Source organism: Oncorhynchus masou, chromosome 28, assembly GCF_036934945.1.
Source record: "Oncorhynchus masou masou isolate Uvic2021 chromosome 28, UVic_Omas_1.1, whole genome shotgun sequence".
Taxonomy (NCBI): Eukaryota; Metazoa; Chordata; class Actinopteri; order Salmoniformes; family Salmonidae; genus Oncorhynchus; species Oncorhynchus masou.
Window position 1 is genome coordinate 44364662 of NC_088239.1, and position 20251 is coordinate 44384912.

Below are 20251 nucleotides of genomic sequence, written 5' to 3' on the forward strand. Positions count from 1 at the left end.
GAGTTCTTCGGGTTGTCCTCATAGGGAAACCCTTTTTGGTGCTACCTAGTACCCTCTATGTACCCTCTTTGAAGTGTTCTTCCTAGAACCCTCTATTACAGCTTCCATCCCCAAGCCATAAGGCTGCTGAACAATTAATCAAATGGCCACCCGGACTATTTACATTGCTGTTTATTATCTATGAATAGTCCCTTTACCCCTACCTACATGTACAAATTACCTCAACTAACCTGTACCCCCGCACATTGACTCGGTACCGGTACCTCATCTATATAGCCAAGTTATTATTTTGTGTTACTTTTTATTACATTTTTGACTTTAGTTTATTTAGTTAATACTTTCTTGACTCTATTTCTTGAACTGCATTGTTTGGTTAAGGGCATGTAAGTAAGCATTTCACGGTAAGGTCTACACCTGTATTCGGCGCATGTGACCAATAAAATTGGATTTGGTTTGATATTAACAGTTCTACTAAGAACCCTTTAATCTTTGAAGGGTTCTTCCTAGAACCCTCAATGAGTGTTTGCACCAGCCGTATTAGCCTTTAAAGTTAAAAGCCTTTGACAGTAAATTACATATATCTAAAGCCTTATCCTTGAGGGCCTAGTTATACCCTAACACTGGTGGTAGGAAGCTCCTTGTTTACAGGCCACATCAGGCCTGCAAGGCACGTTATGCTCACTTTGGAATGTAAAGTGTAATTCCTGTTGGAATCCAGCCAGAGTGAGGATATCTCACAATTGAAACTTTTGATCACCCTCAGTCTTTAGTCATGGGGAAACTAAGCTTCTTGAAGCATTGAGGCTATCCAGCCCATTGTGTCAAAAATAGGTTTATACTCAAGGCTTTGATCAACAAAGTGTACACTAGTGGCACCTGCTGGTCAAAAGAATTTAGAGCAGCCAAATTATTATATATGACATCCCAAACAGAGCAGCCCGTACGCAGGGTAGTCTTTATGTTTTCTACCGAAACCAATATCAAACCATTCAGGTGGTTGTTTGACTAAACAAAGCTTCGGTTGTCATTGATCACGTGAGTCTGAAAAATTGATACTGGCACACTGCTTTGAAGTAAACTGGTTAACAATTTCGACATATCTCAGAGCTCCGTTATATCAAACGTAACATCACTAGCAATCTGCATTCAAAATTACTGCTATGGTAGGGAAGAGTCTACCTGAATCTTCTTAACTGGAATAATCATCTCAGTAACGGGTACAATAAATCCAACTACTAACAGATTGGAATAGTTTATAAAAATGCATGCTATTTATCAACCATTCACTGTACATGCAAAAATACAGATATTGAAACAATTCTGAAATTCTAATAGAGCTTGCTGGGAAATATGATAATAATTGGCATGGTTTAGAGTCTTTTACTCTAGTAAAAATAACAGTAAAAATAACAGTCATAACATGGCTAATAGGCTAGCGCACATGTGTCAAACACAAGGCCTGCGGGCCAAGTAGGACACACAAGCAAGCGAGTATAAATGAGTCAACAGTTCTACTTTATGAAATTGCAGCCTGATGTGCTCGCATCATTAATTCAAACTTCAACTGTGCTGCTTTCATGTGTCAAATTTACAGCCAGTCCTAGCTAGGCTACTAAAATGTTGCAGTCTGGATTCAGTTTTTGAAGCTTAAAATGTATATACACTGCTCAAAACAATAAAGGGAACACTTAAACAACACAATGTAACTCCAAGTCAATCACACTTCTGTGAAATCAAACTGTCCAACTTAGGAAGCAACACTGATTGACAATACATTTCACATGCTGTAGTGCAAATGGAATAGACAATAGGTGGAAATTATAGGCAATTAGCAAGACACCCCCAATCAAGGAGTGGTTCTGCAGTTTATCAGTTCCTATGCTTCCTGGCTGATGTTTTGGTCACTTTTGAATGCTGGTGGTACTTTCACTCTAGTGGTAGCATGAGACGGAGTCTACAACCCACACAAATGGCTCAGGTAGTGCAGCTCATCCAGGATGGCTGTAGGAGGGCAACAACCCAGCAGCAGGACCGCTACCTCCGCCTTTGTGCAAGAAGGAGCAGGAGGAGCACTGCCAGAGCCCTGCAAAATGACCTCCAGCAGGCCACAAATGTGCATGTGTCTGCTCAAACGGTCAGAAACAGACTCCATGAGGGTGGTATGAGGGCCCGACGTCCACAGGTGGGGGTTGTGCTTACAGCCCAACACCGTGCAGGACGTTTGGCATTTGCCAGAGAACACCAAGATTGGCAAATTCGCCACTGGCGCCCTGTGCTCTTCACAGATGAAAGCAGGTTCACACTGAGCACATGCGATAGACGTGACAGAGTCTGGAGACGCCGTGGAGAACATTCTGCTGCCTGCAACATCCTCCAGCATGACCGGTTTGGCGGTGGGTCAGTCATGGTGTGGGGTGGCATTTCTTTGGGGGGCCGCATAGCCCTCCATGTGCTCGCCAGAGGTAGCCTGACTGCCATTAGGTACCGAGATGAGATCCTCAGACCCCTTGTGAGACCATATGCTGGTGCGGATGGCCCTGGGTTCCTCCTAATGTAAGACAATGTTAGGCCTCATGTGGCTGGAGTGTGTCAGCAGTTCCTGCAAGAGGAAGGCATTGATGCTATGGACTGGCCCGCCCGTTCCCCAGACCTGAATCCAATTGAGCACATCTGGGACATCATGTCTCGCTCCATCCACCAACGCCATGTTGCACCACAGACTGTCCAGGAGTTGGCAGATGCTTTAGTCCAGGTCTGGGAGGAGATCCCTCAGGAGACCATCCGCCACCTCATCAGGAACATGCCCAGGTGTTGCAGGGAGGTCATACAGGCACGTGGAGGCCACACACACTACTGAGCCTCATTTTGACTTGTTTTAAGGACATTACATCAAAGTTGGATGAGCCTGTAGTGTGGTTTTCCACTTTAATTTTGAGTGTGACTCCAAATCCAGACCTCCATGGGTTGATAAATTTGATTTCCATTGATCATTTTTGTGTGATTTTGTTGTCAGCACATTCAACTATGTTAAGAAAAAAGTATTTAATAAGAATATTTCATTCATTCAGATCTAGGATGTGTTATTTTAGTGTTCCCTTTATTTTTTTGAGCAGTGTATGTATATATATATATTTCTTTTTTTTTTAAAGTGTAGCAAAACAAAATGCAAAAGAGAAAAATGTAAGCCTATTACAGCCACATTTGAGCAGTAGCCTAAGTTGGCTACTCAACTGCAGGACATTTTGAGTGCACCATACAGCAATGCTGCCTTGCACTGCTCAAGTGATCCATGCAGTGCAAAAAAAAAGTAAAACATGTTTTTAGTTTAAATGTTAAAATAACCATAATGTTGCTATAGGATGTTGTAAGTTATTAAATACTTTTTGATTAGGGGCGCAGCATATCATGCACATCTGCAAGCATAGCAGCAAAGGCTGGACAAGTATTGTTTATCGCTTTTGTTGTAATATCTTAAAATGCTATGTACAGCATCCTAATCCTATGTCCATACCGTGCATTTGGAAAGTATTTTTTACTCCTTGACTTTTTCCACATTATGATACGTTACAGCCTTATTCTAAAATGGATTAAAAAAACATTTTTTTCTCATCAATCTACACACAATAACCCATAATGACAAAGCGAAAACAGGTTTTTAGACATTTTTGCAAATGTTTTAAAAATAGAAATACCTTATTTACGTAATTATTCAGACGCTTTGCTATGAGACTCAAAATTGAGCTCAGCTCAGTGGCAATTTATCATGTAAATCTTGTTGGGGCAAAAAAAAAATGTGGGATGCATGCCAGCATAGCCACTACACGACACAACATTAAACAATACATTAATTGCACTATAACGGTGACAAACGGTGCCCACAAACTGTTAGGGCCTACATAAAGCTGTCCCACCAGCAGAGTCCCGACAGCAGAGTCCCCACACCTAACCACTGCTATACCTGGCTTTCAGCAGAGCCCTGTCTGGTATCGAAACAGTTAATTCAGCCTCATTTACTGCCTTTAAAAAAAACGTACTCACTTAAACAAATGTGGTGTCTACTGACAATTGAGATGTACAAATTATGGCATAAGTGAACGACAAGCAGATAAGAGGCAATCCGTAATTTCGATTAAGACATTAAAGAGCAAGCGATGCCGGACATAGTCAATATAACTATTTGAGCAGCACTTTTGAAATGTGCAGCGACTGAATTCAGAACTTGGGCCGTTCTTACAGGGTACTCCCTGTACAAGTCAAAACCGTAGGATAAATAAAGGGGGCATATAAACAGAAAATGAAAGCTCTTACAATATTCAATGATTAGATTTCTCTGAAACAGGTTGTAGGCTTTAGGTGCACCACCAAGTTAGAACAGTAGGCGAAATCAAGAGGTGAAAATAGACCAAATTATTAGGGTGAGGCACATTGAACGCCTTTTAGATCTTTGCGTGTCAAAAAATATACACTCCATATAACACTATTTGACGCATTAAATAAGCTTTTAATTTGACACGTCAAATAACACAATTCTATTATATAATCTTGTGTGTGCTGAATTTGCACGTGCAAACTATGCACCACCACTACTATCAGTAGCACTGTCAAAGATGTACAGAAAGTATCCAAACAAGCACTCACCGGACCACCAGTGATGTGTTTACAATACCGCTTTGGTGAAAATAGACCAAATTATAAGGGTGAGACATATATGGTCTACTAACAGCTTACTACACAACATACACTTAGTATTACATTCTTAGCGACAGTATACATTTATCCCTTGCATATTACAGCGGCGCAGAGGTCCTTTGTGGGACAATTTTGTCATCAAACTTTGTCATCGTAGTCTGGCATTCTCTGGATTTATGGTGGGAACTCACAGCCACACCATTGAATAGCAGGCTAACGTTAATGTTTTTTTTGCAACACTTGCAGTTAGCCAGTGATTCCTTCCAAACAACTCATTGTTGAATTTGCGATTTCCAACTTGTTGTGTAATTTTTATGTCCATTGGTTAATGGGCACCGATACATTTTATCTATATTTTGTCTTCTTTATTTCTCTTTATATGACAGCTGCGATTACAGCTGTAAGTCGCTTGGGGTATGTCTCTATCAGTTTTGCACATTGAGAGACTGACATTTTTTCCCATTCATCCTTGCAAAACAGCTCGAGCTCAGTGAGGTTGGATGGAGAGCATTTGTGAACAGCAGTTTTCAGTTCTTTCCACAGATTCTCGATTGGATTCAGGTCTGGACTTTGACTTGGCCATTCTAACACCTGGATATGTTTATTTTTGAACCATTCCATTGTAGATTTTGCTTTATGTTTTGGATCATTGTCTTGTTGGAAGACAAATCTCCGTCCCAGTCTCAGGTCTTTTGCAGACTCCATCAGGCTTTCTTCCAGAATGGTCCTGTATTTGGCTCCATCCATCTTCCCATCAATTTTAACCATCTTCCCTGTCCCTGCTGAAGAAAAGCAGGCCCAAACCATGATGCTGCCACCACCATGTTTGACAGTGGGTATGGTGTGTTCAGGGTGATGAGCTGTGTTGCTTTTACACCAAACATAACGTTTTGCATTGTTGCCAAAAAGTTCAATTTTGGTTTCCTCTGACCAGAGCACCTTCTTCCACATGTTTGGTGTGTCTCCCAGGTGGCTTGTGGCAAACTTTAAACAACACTTTTTATGGATATCTTTAAGAAATGGCTTTCTTCTTGCCACTCTTCCATAAAGGCCAGATTTGTGCAATATACGACTGATTGTTGTCCTATGGACAGAGTCTCCCACCTCAGCTGTAGATCTCTGCAGTTCATCCAGAGTGATCATGGGCCTCTTGGCTGCATCTCTGATCAGTCTTCTCCTTGTATGAGCTGAAAGTTTAGAGGGACGGCCAGGTCTTGGTAGATTTGCAGTGGTCTGATACTCCTTCCATTTCAATATTATCGCTTGCACAGTGCTCCTTGGGATGTTTAAAGCTTGGGAAATCTTTTTGTATCCAAATCCGGCTTTAAATTTCTTCACAACAGTATCTCGGACCTGCCTGGTGTGTTCCTTGTTCTTCATGATGCTCTCTGCGCTTTTAACGGACCTCTGAGACTATCACAGTGCAGGTGCATTTATACGGAGACTTGATTACACACAGGTGGATTGTATTTATCATCATTAGTCATTTAGGTCAACATTGGATCATTCAGAGATCCTCACTGAACTTCTAGAGAGAGTTTGCTACACTGAAAGTAAAGGGGCTGAATAATTTTGCACGCCCAATTTTTCAGTTTTTGATTTGTTAAAAAAGTTTGAAATATCCAATAAATGTCGTTCCACTTCATGATTGTGTCCCACTTGTTGTTGATTCTTCACAAAAAAAATACAGTTTTATATCTTTATGTTTGAAGCCTGAAAAGTGGCAATAGGTCGCAAAGTTCAAGGGGGCCGAATACTTTCGCAAGGCACTGTACATATATATACACCGTTCAAAAGGTTGGGGTCACTTAGAAATGTCCTTGTTTTCCATGAAAACATACATGAACTTCCAAAATGAATAGGAAATATAGTCAAGATGTTGACAAGGTTATAAATAATGTTTTTCCATTGAAATAATAATTGGGTCCTTCAAACTTTGCTTTCGTCAAATAATCCTCCATTTGCAGCAATTACAGCTTGCAGACCTTTAGCATTCTAGTTGTCAATTTGTTGTGGTTATCTGAAGAGATTTCACTCCATGCTTACTGAAGCACCTCCCAGAAGTTGGAATGGCTTGATGGGTACTTCTTACGTACCATACGGTCAGGTTGCTCCCACAACAGCTCAATAGGGTTGAGATCCGGTGACTGTGCTGGCCACTCCATTATAGACAGAATACCAGCTGACTGCTTATCCCCTAAATACAGTGGACTCCAACATTACTGGCACCCTTGACTGGCGATGCACAAACAATGTTTAAACAAATATAAACAACATAATTATAGAGATACTCAAAATACCAACATGTGAGTAATAATGTACTTTATTAATGTTTCAATGGAACCAACCAAAAATAATGTATTGATTTAATTAAAAATCAATGTCTTCCAAATCAAGGTTTCACAATTAGTGGCACCCTTAAAGATTATTGTAAATAACATCTACCAAAATTAAACCACAAATTAAATTCCACTTATTTAAGTTTATCTAAGTCTTAAGGAACTATATTGAGCCATTACATCACTTCCTGTTTCACTAGGGTATAAAAATGAGGTAACACACGCAATACCCTGAAAGACAAGAAAAGAACTGGCTGTTCAAAAGAGACAGATGGTCGTAGACCTTCATAAATCTAGTAATCAAATCAAATGTATTTATATAGCCCTTCGTACATCAGCTGATATCTCAAAGTGCTGTACAGAAACCCAGCTTAAAACCCCAAACAGCAAACAATGCAGGTGTTGACGCAATGGCTACAAGAAGATCCACAAACGATTGAATATACCACTGAGCACTGTCAGGGCAATTATTAAAAAATGCAAAAGATATGGAACAGTTGAAAACCTCACGGGTAGAGGACTCATACGCATTTTTCCCCCCAGGATAGGGAGGAGGATGGTGAGAGAAGCAGCTGTGAAAGAATTGCAGGCCTTGGGGTCACTAGGTTTCAAAAAGAACCATCAGACGCCACCTCCACAACCACAGGCACTTTGGAAGGGTTGCCAGAAGAAAGTCCTTTCTAAACCCAAGCCCTTGGAGTTTGCCAAAAGTAATTTCATTTTTGACTGGAAGAAGGTGTTCTGGTAAGATGAGACCTAAATTGAACGTTTTGGTAAGATACAGCTTCGGCATGTTTGGCATCGAAACAGAGATGCATACAAGGAGAGGCACCTCATACCCACGGTGAAACATGGAGGGGGTTCAGTGATGTTTTGGGGCTGTTTTAATTCCATAGGTCCAGGGGCACTGGTTAAGATTGACGGCATAAATTATTCCACCAAGTATCAGGCAATTTTGTCTGACAATCTGGTTGCTTCTGCCAGAAGGCTGGGACTTGACCGCAGGTGAACTTTTCAACAAGACAATGACCCGAAACATACTTCAAGATCCACACAGTAATGGTTCTGTGACAACAAAATCAATGTTCTGCCATGGCCATCTTGCCGTCAGTTGCCGGACCTCAATCCAATCGAAAACCTGTGGGCTGAGTGGAAGAGGGCAGTTGATAAGCGCAAATCCAAGAATGTGAAGGATCTTGAAAGGATCTGCATAGAGGAATGGTCCAAAATCCCTCCAAATGTGTTCCTTAACCTTGTCAAACATTACAGGAAAGACTCCATGCTGTTATCTTTGCCAGAGGTGGTGGCACTAAGTACTAAATGAGGAGTGCCAATAATTATGAAAAAATATAATTTATTTTGTATTAAATAATTGTATGATTTTGGTTGGTTCCATTGAAACATTAATAAAGTTCAATATTTCTCTCTTTGGTTTATCTCAATAATTATATTGTTTTGTAAAGTATTGTTTGTGCATTGCCATTAATTGTAGTTCTTGCATAGTTTGGAGCTGTGCTTTGGGTCATTGTCCTATTGCGGGAGGACATTGGCTCCAATTAAGCTAAGTCCACAGGGTATGGCATGGCGTTGCAAAATGGAGTGATCTTCCTTCTTCAAGATCCCTTTTACCATGTACAAATCTCCCACTTTACCACCACCAAAGCACCCCCAGACATCACATTGCCCCCACCATGCTTGACAGATGGCGTCAAGCACTCCAGCATCTTAATTTTTTCTGCATCTCACGAATGTTCTTCTTTGTGATCTGAACACCTCAAACTTAGATTAGTCTGTCCGTAACACTTTTTTAGTAATACATTTTAGAATAAGGCTGTAACGCAACAACATGTGGAAAAAGTCAAGGGGTCTGGATACTTTCAGAATGCTCTGTATGTAGAACCCTTCTTGCATTCCAAAGAATCATTCTTGCCTTCCAAAGAATCTTTCTTGCCTTCCAAAGAATCTTTCTTGCCTTCCAAAGAATCTTTCTTGCCTTCCAAAGAATCTTTCTTGCCTTCCAACGAATCTTTCTTGCCTTCCAAAGAATCTTTCTTGCCTTCCAACGAATCTTTCTTGCCTTCCAAAGAATCATACTTGCCTTCCAAAGAATCATACTTGCCTTCCGTAGAATCATTCTTGCCTTCCGAAGAATATTTCTTGCCTTCCGAAGAATCTTTCTTGCCTTCCGAAGAATATTTCTTCTATTCCAAAGAATCTTTCTTGCCTTCCAAAGAATCATCAAAGAACCCTTCTTCCAAAAAACAGTTCTTAGGAAATTAAAGGTTCTAGGTAGAACGCTTTGCCTTACAAAGAACCATTGTCTTCCAAAATGGGATCTTCAGATGGTAGAACCCTATCCCTCGCAAATTTTGTCTAAGAGTGTAGTCTTTGTCCAAATGTAACAGTGCTGTTTTAAATTAAAATACTATATTATCCCTCATGCACACCACCATATAGTTTTTTACCAATTTTAGTCAGCATTTGTAATTGGTAAACACTTTAAGACTGTCAAGGAATCGGTCACGGAATCCCTATCTTTAGAGTCTGAATGAGTATTTGTTGATGTTATTTGTCAAGTATATGGTGTGAAATGCACTTGCTTGAATGTGACTGACTGGCAGTTTGAAAAGAGTCTAACTGACAATGTTCCCTCCCTCAGGTGGTACTTTGCAGCGATTTCCATGTCAGGGGCTTTCTCTGTCACCTTCTCTGTCATCTTCGCTTATGTCGCTGATGTCACGGAGGAGCATGAGAGAAGCACCGCATACGGTTTGGTAAAAAGTTTTTTGTTATGATGCCCAGTATCTGTCTCATTTGATTCCCATGTCGATTGGGGAAGAGGGTAGTGGATAATTTAACTTTTTTATCTATGTGAATAAAGATCAAGTTCTGTAATTCTATAAGGGTCATGCAAAGTGCCCTTTTGTGCTGAGAATAGATGTTGGTAGTGTCACATTTCTGCAAGCCTATCCTTCACACTGTGGTTTTCATATCTCATACTGTTGTGTCATGATGGATCCCTTGAGGTCACAGCATGCAGAAAATCAAATCAAAGTTTATTGGTTGTGCACACAGATTAGTAGATGGTAGCAGGTGCAGCCATATCCCATTGAATTCTCCCTCCCTTTTCTCTTTGTATTTTGAGCCCTGGCATTGAATGAACATAAATTCCGTTTCCTTTGTAGCTCAACCACTTGTAAAAAAAAAAAAGACTGCATCCCTGACAATTGGGTCGTTGACAGCTATTGGCTCCCATACAATTCTAAAATAACACAACACAAAACATACAACAGGACTTGATGGAAAACAGTGACAATTGTCACCGAGTGGACTATCATGATGAAATATAAACTGACCTCGAAACAACTGTGTGTTTGAAACTAAATTCTCCTCCTGTGTCCCTAGGTATCTGCTACGTTTGCTGCCAGCCTGGTGACGAGTCCAGCCATCGGGGCGTACCTGTCCGCGTGTTACGGTGACAACTTGGTGGTGTTGGTGGCTACACTGGTTGCTCTGGCAGACATCTGTTTCATCCTGCTGGCTGTGCCAGAGTCCCTCCCAGAGAAGATGAGGCTCAACACCTGGGGTGCACCCATCACCTGGGAGCAGGCCGACCCCTTCCAGGTGAGTGCTATGCCATGGCATGCCATGCTATGCTGAGAAGGCTACATCAGCTAATGGCTTCATTAGGGTGTGTCCTTTTTTTAAAGACGTTGGTGTCTCTCTGTTGTTTAAAAGTCTTTGGTCTATCTCTTGTTTGCAGTCGATGAGGAAAGTGGGGAAGGATCCCACGGTTCTTCTCATCTGTATAACTGTGTTCCTGTCCTACCTACCTGAAGCTGGCCAATACTCCAGCTTTTTTCTCTACCTTAGACAGGTAAATATCCAGCTTGTCCTGTATCTTAGGCAGGACAACTCCTCTACATTTACCTGCACCATCTGGCAGTAAACATGAAATTCAATTCAGTAAAACTTTATTTATCCCCTTAGGGGAAATTAAGAAAGACATGCCATATTGCAAATGATAACATCATCTACACAAACTACAAGTGCAACAACAAGAGATGAAGAACAGCAAAGTTATTTCAGTGCACAGTGTTCAAAGTACCTCTGGTTCAGTTCGTTTTAGTACATTGACTGTAATTATAGAGTTCTTTCGCTTTTCTTTTTAGATCCACTTGTACAGCTCTATCTCCATTGAGCACGTTCAAGTGCTAGTCATTTAGCATAGTTCTGTTACTTTGCATTGGACCCGTGGAGCAAAGAGAGAAAGAGAGGCTAATGCTGTCATTCGTTCGTTCTTTCGTTCGTTCTTTCTTTCTCTCTTTTTCTCTCTCTCTCACTTTCTTTTTTTTCTCTCTACCCCGACTCAGGTCATTAACTTCTCATCGGCAACGATTGCGGTGTTCATCGGGGTGGTTGGAATCCTCTCCATCATAGCCCAGGTACGTATCTGACTCAATGGTGACCTTCTGCTAGTCCATTTAACTGTGTCTGTGGGGAACTGCAATGTGTTAGCGAACAATCCGTTCTTAGGTTAACAGCATGTGTCTCAGTTCAACTGTGTGACTGTCGTTTGGAATGTATTTAATCTTGCTCCATGTTTAGATATAAATCATGTCGACATAGCCTGAGGCTGTCCGGTCTATCCTACTTAAAAGAAAAGCATTCCAATGTAATGTAGCAACTCGTGTCATTCCTATGCATACAATATTTCTGAAGAAACTAATTGGCCATCTGTAAAGCACGAATGACAACTTCTGATACAAAATGGGCATTGTAAATACATTTGTTTGATTCATTGATTATTTGTCGTTGCAGACACTTATCCTGACAGTCTTGATGAGAACGATTGGGAACAAGAACACAGTTCTACTGGGGCTGGGCTTCCAGATTCTACAGCTGGCCTGGTACGGTTTTGGGTCAGAGCCATGGTGGGTCACCTTTAACTCTCTCTTCACTGTGGTTAGTGGAGTATGATCTACAGAGCTGTCCTAAAATGTGTTACATGTCAAAATTTGTATGTTTATGTAGCTACTGGTATATCTTTCTCCCTCGTCTTTAGAATCTATCTAAAATGAAAAGAAAAGAGAAGGAGGATCGGGAATCGATTTTGTCAAAGATCATTGAGCATGCTCAGTAGGGCTGGTCCAGAGGGTGCGACTCCTTAGAGTGGGTCCATTTAGTTAAGTGATGTCTCGTACTGTATGTGTCTGTAGCTAACCACTGTCTCCTCTGTGTCTCTTTCTCTCTCGCTGTGGTTTTTAGGATGATGTGGGCTGCGGGTGCAGTAGCAGCCATGTCTAGTATCACCTTTCCTGCAGTGAGCGCCCTGGTGTCTCACAGCGCAGACCCAGATAAGCAGGGTAAAACATTCCCCTTATTGCCCTTTACTGTATGTAATCTATCCATTCATCCCGTTCTCTACGGTACTACCTTTCCTCCGCCGTTACCCTTTTTTGAAAGTGAATAAATGTTATTTAATTTTTGGAGACATTTTTTTTTCTAACATTTTCAATTAAGACACATCACAGCATATGAATGCATGGATGTTTTTAAAGTTGACTGTTTGATTTCATAGCAGACAAATCCTGTTATCGTTTGAATTTTTTATTTTTTTATAATAGACTATTTATCAGAAACAGACCCTCATGGATGTTTATGTATATGCTGTGTTTTCTGTGATATCATGCTGTTTAAATTTTTATTTTTTTATTTTACCTTTATTTTACTAGGCAAGTCAGTTAAGAACAAATTCTTATTTTCAATGACGGCCTAGGAACAGTGGGTTAACTGCCTGTTCAGGGGCAGAACAACAGATTTGTACCTTGTCAGCTCGGGGATTCGAACTTGCAACCTTTCGGTTACCAGTCCAACGCTCTAACCACTAGGCACCCCTGCCGCCCGTTTTGTGTGTTCTGCCCAGGAACCGCAGACGGTCTATGTAGCTACATGTGTTTACACATCGTTACTGACAAATAAACGACTAACCTTTCTCTCCTCAGGTCTGGTGCAAGGAATGATCACTGGTATCCGGGGCCTGTGTAACGGTCTGGGCCCAGCGCTGTATGGCCTTATCTTCTTCATGTTCAACGTAGAGCTGAACACCATTGACCCCATCCAGGGAGAATACCCCATCGACCCTATACCTATAAACCCACCGGCTGAGGTAAATGGATTACTAAAACCAATATCACATTCTCATTCTGCCTCTCGGGCCAGGCAGACCAGCCGTATACATATATCTTCTTTAGCTTTAAAACATATTTATTTCTAAGTAAGCACTTGCAATCTTTCCTTAGCTGTAATCCTGAATCATTCTGTTTCTTTATTCAGAGATGGATTATGTTATTTGTGTTTTATATGAATATGAAGTCAAGTTCCTACAGAAAAACAAGTTATATCTGAAGGGTTTGATTCACAAAACATGATAAACACACATTTTGAAATGAAATTGCTCATGGGTCGCTGTCTGACATGAATGCTTAGGGATCCCTTTCTATGTGTATGAATTATGGTTGTTCTCATACTTTTATAACATTTACTTTAGATGTTCTTCCAAATGTGTTATTTATTGGCCTAGTGTTGTCCGGGTTAGGGAGGGTTTGGCCGGTAGGGATATCCTTGTCTCATCGCGCACTAGCGACTCCTGTGGCGGGCCGGGCGCAGTGCACGCTGACCAGGTCACTTGGCGTACGGTGTTTCCTCCGACACATTGGTGCGGCTGGCTTCCGGGTTGGATGCGCGCTGTGTTAAGAAGCAGTGCGGCTTGGTTGGATTGTGTTTCGGAGGACGCAAGGCTCTCGACCTTCGTCTCTCCCGAGCCCGTACAGGAGTTGTAGCGATGAGACAAGACAGTAACGACTAACAATTGGATACCACAAATTTTTTATGTGATATGTGACACACTTGTTTCATACCAAAACAAGCTATATCCAGAGCCATGTGTATAGAGAGTTGGGACATTGGGTTTTCTGCATTATGATGCATTTACATGACACGACAACATTCTATGGCAGCCATGTTCGCATCCGATTATCATTACACAGGGAATATTTTTTTTTTTAAATGCCATGTTTCTGAATGCCTAGAATTAGAACAATATTTAAAAAAAATCGAAAAGTTGTCCCAACTCTCTAGATACAGTGCCTTCAGACAGTTTTCATCAATCAATCAAATGTATTTATAAAGCCCTTCTTACATCAGCTGATGTCACAAAGGGCTGTACAGAAACCCAGCCTAAAACACCAAACAGCAAGCAATGCAGGTGTAGAAGCACGATGTCTGATGCTGGGCAGAAATTACAATAAGAAGCATTTTAGATCTGCGTTTACAAAACGCAGCAAGAGAAATCTTACACATTTAATATTTCTTTCCTGTATTAAAAATAACAAATTTTGCCTTAACGTGACACCTACGTTTAGCTTGCTATCTAAGTAAGTTACTAAATTAGTAAGGTGACGGGGCATCATATTGTGTAAGGTTTCTGCAGTGTTTGAGAAGTCAAAGCCCTTTGGATGAGTTATCTGTACATCTGCCACTGCTATCTTTTGATTTCTTTGCGCTTTTCTCCTCTGTTCTCGGCCATTGTGCTCCTCCCCTATCTTCGCAGGGCAGACAAACATGCATCAAAACCTTTGTTAATTGCACAAAGTCACTTGTTCACATTCACTTGTAAATGTTCAAATTCAACAAAAATGACATTTGCGCTCGTTAGCCTATTTACAGTGGTTCGTCCTTTAAAAGTTGCAGTGTACTGCGGCGCAGATTGCATGGTGGATCATACTAGTAAGTAATACTGAAGTCGTGCACAATTATCAGTTTCTATTTAGGTTTATGTCGCCCATTCATTGTCAGTTAGAGACACAGTAGGCCCCAAAAGCATAATCAGTGCTCTATCTCTTACGCTGGTCTGGAGCAATGAAGTGGTGATGCAGGGTACCTTACTAAACCACAACTTACCTCTAAGTCCCGCAGCATAATCGCAAAACCTTTAGTGGAGCAACCACTGTAGCTAGCATGGAAATTTGCTATTGTGTTAATTTTGGTAGCATTCTTGTAACCGATGCCCAATGGTGAAGTTATTCATTACACTTTGGATGGTGTGTCAATACAAAGATACATGTTGTTCCATCCTCAGTTTTCTCCTATCACAGCCATTGGCCTCATGGTGAAATCCCTGCGTGTTTTCCGCTCTCACACCATCCAAAGTGTAATGAATAACTTCACCATTTAATTTGACAAGTCAGTTAAGAACAAAGTCTTATTTACAATGACGGCCTTCCCGGGGAACAGGGGGTTAACTGCCTTGTTCACAGGCAGAACGACAGATTTGTACCTTGTCAGCTTGGGGATTCGATCCAGCAACCTTCCGGTTACTGGTTCAACGCTCTAACCACTAGGCTACCTGCCATCCATATGCTCCACGCTCAAAGGAACATTCAATGTCTGCTTTTTTATTTCTGCCCATCCACCAATAGGTACCCTTCTTTGCGAGGCATTGCAATCTTCCCTGGTCTTTGAGGTTGAATCGGAGAGAGAAAACACATTGTATACTCTGGATACAATAAATCGGCTATGTGATTGTCACGTTCGTTGTAGAAATGAGCGGACCAAGGCGCAGCGTGCGTAGAGTTCCACATATTTATTAAGGTGAAACTTCAAAGAACAAATAAATAAACGAACGTGCAGTACGTAACGCACATAAGCACTAAACGAAACAATATCCCACAACGCAGGTGGGAGAAGGACCACACTAAGTATGATCCCCAATTAGAGGCAACGATCATCAGATGCCTCCAATTGGGAGCCATACTCACACAAAGAGAAATTAAAGACAAGAACACCCCCTGGTCATGCCCTGACCTATAGGAGTGGGACTGGAGTGGGACTGGATGCCGTGCCTGGACTGGGCACCGGTGCCGAGGAAGGCTCCGGGCATGGAGCGGGACAGGAGGCCGCGCCTGGATTGTGCACCAGCGCAGAGGACGGCTCCGGCCAAGGAGCGGGACTGGACGCCGTGCCTGGACTGGGCACCGGCGCAGAGGAAGGCTCCGGCCATGGAGCGGGACTGGAGGCCGCGCCTGGATTGGGCACCGGCGCAGAGGACAGCTCTGGCCAAGGAGCGGGACTGGACGCCGTGCCTGGACTGGGCACCGGCGCAGAGGCTCAGGGCTGGTGACACACTCTTCAGGGCGAGTGCGGGGAGCCGGCACAGGACGTACCGGGCTGAGGAGGCGCACTGGAGGCCTGGTGCGTGGAGCCGGCACAGGTTTCACCGGACTGATGACACGCTCTTCAGGGCGAGTGTGGTGCAGAATACACCTGAACAACATCTCACTCCGATCTCCCTCCTCCAACAGCTCCATCGACTCCTGGATTTTCAAACTTCCTGCTAGTTTGAACATTTCTAGCCCCAATAAAGATTATGGTTTATATTTTAGTCACTCAAAAGGCTATTTTACATGTAATCAGACTTACTGTTTGGGATCATTTAATATTTATTTATGTATAGATAGGCCTACTTTATTACATGTAACTGTTTTAAACCCAATCGGGAGTTCTGTTGTTTGGGGTGGATATATAGCATTTTGTCACTCTAAAATAAAATGACCTTGCAGTATACACTGAGTGTACAAAACATTAAGAACACCTTCCTAATATTGAGTTGCAACCCCCCCCCCCCCTTTTGCCCTCAGAACAGCCTCAATTCATCAGGGCATGGACTCTACAAGTTGTCAAAAGCATTTCACAGGGATGCAGGCACATGTCGACTCCAATGCTTCCTACAGTTGTGTCAAGTTGGCTGGATGTCCTTTGGGTTGTTCACCATTCTTGATACACACGAGAGACTGTTGAGCGTGATAAACCCAGCGGCGTCCAGTTCTTGATACAAACTGTTGCGCCTGTCACCTACCACCATACCCCATTCAAAGGCACTAAAATATTTTGTCTTGCCCATTCACCATCTGGATGATACACATACACAATCCATGCATCAACTGTCTCAAGGCTTAAAAATACGTATTTAACCCGTCTCCTCCCCTTCATCTCTGCTGATTAAAGTGAATTTAACAATTGACCTCAATAATGGATCATAGCTTTCACCTTGATTTAACTGGTCGATGTATACCTGGTCAAAATCATGTCTGGGTTTTCACTAACTCATGTCATGGTAAGATGAAAGAATTATAGCTCTAGGTCTTTCACAAGATGTGTTTTTAATTCATGTCAATTTTCCAACATTTCTGAAAATGGCTATATTGTGTTTTGGAATCAAACTCTTCATATCTATAATATACGGTCTCTCTCCATACAGAAATCACTGATCCCCGGCCCTCCCTTCCTCCTGGGCTCGTGCACGGTTGTCGTGGCGTTCCTGGTAGCCTTGTTCATCCCCGAACACACCGAGCCTCCAGTTGTGACCTGCGCCGATTCCAAGGAAACCTCCACGCTAGCTGGCGTCCACATCAACACCCCATTACCGGGCAGCGACGAGGACACGCAGGTGCCGACCAGCGATGAGGAGCCCCTGCTGCAGGACAGCGTCGTGTGACTGAGGGCGGGCAGCAGGCGGCTTTGGTATTGTTACATCCAGCTATGGGAACTACCCCAACACGCCAATTATGTAGCCTATCTATCCCCAATGGAGGAGGAGGAGGAGGAGGAGAGAGAAAGGGGGCAATAGGGATGGGACAGGGGTCTAGCTAACCTAACTCAATTTTGTGTTCAACTCTGCACTGCACAACCAACCATTAATTCCCTGGTCTACGCCCCTGTCTCTGCCCTTACCCAATAGGAACTAGTAATTATTTATTTATTTAAGAGGATTTGATAAACTGTTTATGATGTTGTGATCTTTTGGGGGATGGTTACCCCAGTGATTTTAGTTTTTCACCTATAGGACTCTGGACCTTGTTTTTGCTGCAAGAGTCTGAAAGGAGAGATAGCGGAGATAGTGGATCCAGCGGGCAAAACTGGTTACTGGTTGTAATCTGGTTGTAATGATGCCATTTCAACCAGCTTTGCCCGCTGGGGAGATTAATGGAGGTAGAACAGAAAGAGCTTGTTGTGCCCTGCATTTTATTGCTTCAACGCATTTTCAAACTCCATTTCACATCATTTCGATTACAAGAAGGAGAACTGTGCCAGTAGTCAACAACACTTAACATATTTACTTTAGAAGACTGTTCATAGAGGAACTCTGTCACTATGAGCAGCCGTACGATTATGACATAATAAAAGGGCTCAGATATTAGTCCAATATTTCCATGGGATCTTCTGTTCACAAGCCTTACAACAACTCACATTTTTTTCAGAGAGCACTTATCATATCATTGTCTTATAAGGGGTAGGGAGACATGGGGGATTAGGATGGTAGAGTAGTTGGCATAGGAAGATGAGATCTTGATGTAATTGTTTTACTCCCAAGATCTCATCTCACACTTTATTGTGCAGAGTTTTGGTATTTGAACCATCGCTCCTAGAGAAACTGCTAAAAGTGTTACTGTATGGTGAGAACATGGAACTACAGTATGTTGAGGCAGAATTGAGGTGTTAATGATGCCATAATTGTTGCTGAGCGTTATGGTTTCATGCAGTGCCCTGCGGTTTCTGTTCAGTCTGTGAAATCTTGATTGTTACTGTATAAAAAAAAGTTTTTTATCTTGAAGAATATAATTTATAAGATGTATTTATGATGTATTTTATTGATATTATACATCAGGGCTGGGGGCAATTCCAGTCAATTTAGAAAGTATTCCACATTTTCCTCATTGAAAAGCATTGAAGAGAATTGGAATTTGAGTTTGAATTTTAGTGTATTTCCTGAATTGACCCAACCCTGTTATCCATGCTGTAAAAATAGTATTGCTAACATTCTGCAACATATTGACTGAAATGTCTAGGCTACTTTGGTAGTAAAAATATTATATTCAACTTTGAGTGAGACACATTTTTACTGGTTTTCTTTTTGTAATTTTTGGGAGGATTCTTCATTGTCTTTTAAGTATAACCTTACTCTGAATTATATTATAGGGGTGGATATAAGGTGAGGTTTCCTTTTTTTATTTGGATGACAAAATCATGAATTTCAATCATTGTTTTTTTCCTTCAATAAATATGTCCAAGTGTTACTATTTTGAAGTCTGATTTTAACATCTGCAAAACCATCGTTAGCTCAAATAGTTTTCACACCCCAAGAGTCAAATTTAACTAACCCAGGGTTTATAAAATATAAATGAAGTGAAAGCTATTTCATCCGATCAAATACATGAGTTGCATGTTATTATGGTACACAATCATCCTTCTCTTTTCTGTGAGGTTGTCACAATGTATAAATGTCCATAGTTAATGTTTTATATGTACATACTGTATTGAATTAAAGCTGCCATTTGTAACATTTTGGTCTACCTGACCAAATTCACATAGAAATATGAGTTATAGATCTGTCATTCTCATTGAAAGCGTCTAAGCTGTAGATCTGTTCTATGTGCACTATTTCTACGCTTCCCTTTCTGTTTCATTTTTGCATCTAAATCTTTCAGTGTTGTATACCAGCTTCAAACAGCTGAAAATACTATTTCACATCGGTTTAGATGGTGCAATGATTCTCCACACTATGCATTGCTTGTTTTGTCACGTGAACTGAAATTAGGCAAACTATTCTAAATTTAGCAACCAGGAAATAGCGAAGTGATCTATCTATCTATCTATCTATCCATCTATCCATCTATCCATCTATCCATCTATCCATCTATCCATCTATCCATCTATCCATCTATCCATCTATCTATCTATCATGGGCCAAAAAAGTATTTAGTCAGCCACCAATTGTGCAAGTTCTCCCACTTCAAAAGATGAGAGGCCTGTAATTTTCATCATAGGGTACACTTCAACTATGACAGACAAAATGAGAAAAAGAAATCCAGAGAATCTCATTGTAGGATTTTTAATGAATTTATTTGCAAATTATGGTGGAAAATAAGTATTTGGTTAATAACAAACAAGCAAGATTTCTGGCTCTCACAGACCTGTAACTTCTTCTTTAAGATGCTCCTCTGTCCTCCACTCGTTACCTGTATTAATTGCACCTGTTTGAATTTATCAGTATAAAAGACACCTGTCCACAACCTCAAACAGTCACACTCCAAACTCCACTATGGCCAAGACCAAAGAGCTGTCAAAGGACACCAGAAACAAAATTGTAGACCTGCACCAGGCTG

The 20251-nt window shown here is 41.5% G+C and overlaps 1 protein-coding gene across 1 annotated transcript in view; it reads left to right on the forward strand.

The window, feature by feature from the left end:
• Positions 1-19162, forward strand: part of LOC135517649 (hippocampus abundant transcript 1 protein-like) — a 32449-nt gene extending 13287 nt beyond the window's left edge. The window contains exons 5-12 of the mRNA XM_064942149.1: positions 9688-9802; positions 10434-10652; positions 10792-10905; positions 11402-11473; positions 11850-11962; positions 12297-12394; positions 13034-13197; positions 17347-19162. Of these exons, the coding sequence (XP_064798221.1) occupies positions 9688-9802; positions 10434-10652; positions 10792-10905; positions 11402-11473; positions 11850-11962; positions 12297-12394; positions 13034-13197; positions 17347-17583 (1132 nt within the window). The 3' untranslated portion in view covers positions 17584-19162. The remainder of the gene's footprint in view (positions 1-9687; positions 9803-10433; positions 10653-10791; positions 10906-11401; positions 11474-11849; positions 11963-12296; positions 12395-13033; positions 13198-17346) is intronic.
• Positions 19163-20251: the final 1089 nt, after the last annotated feature.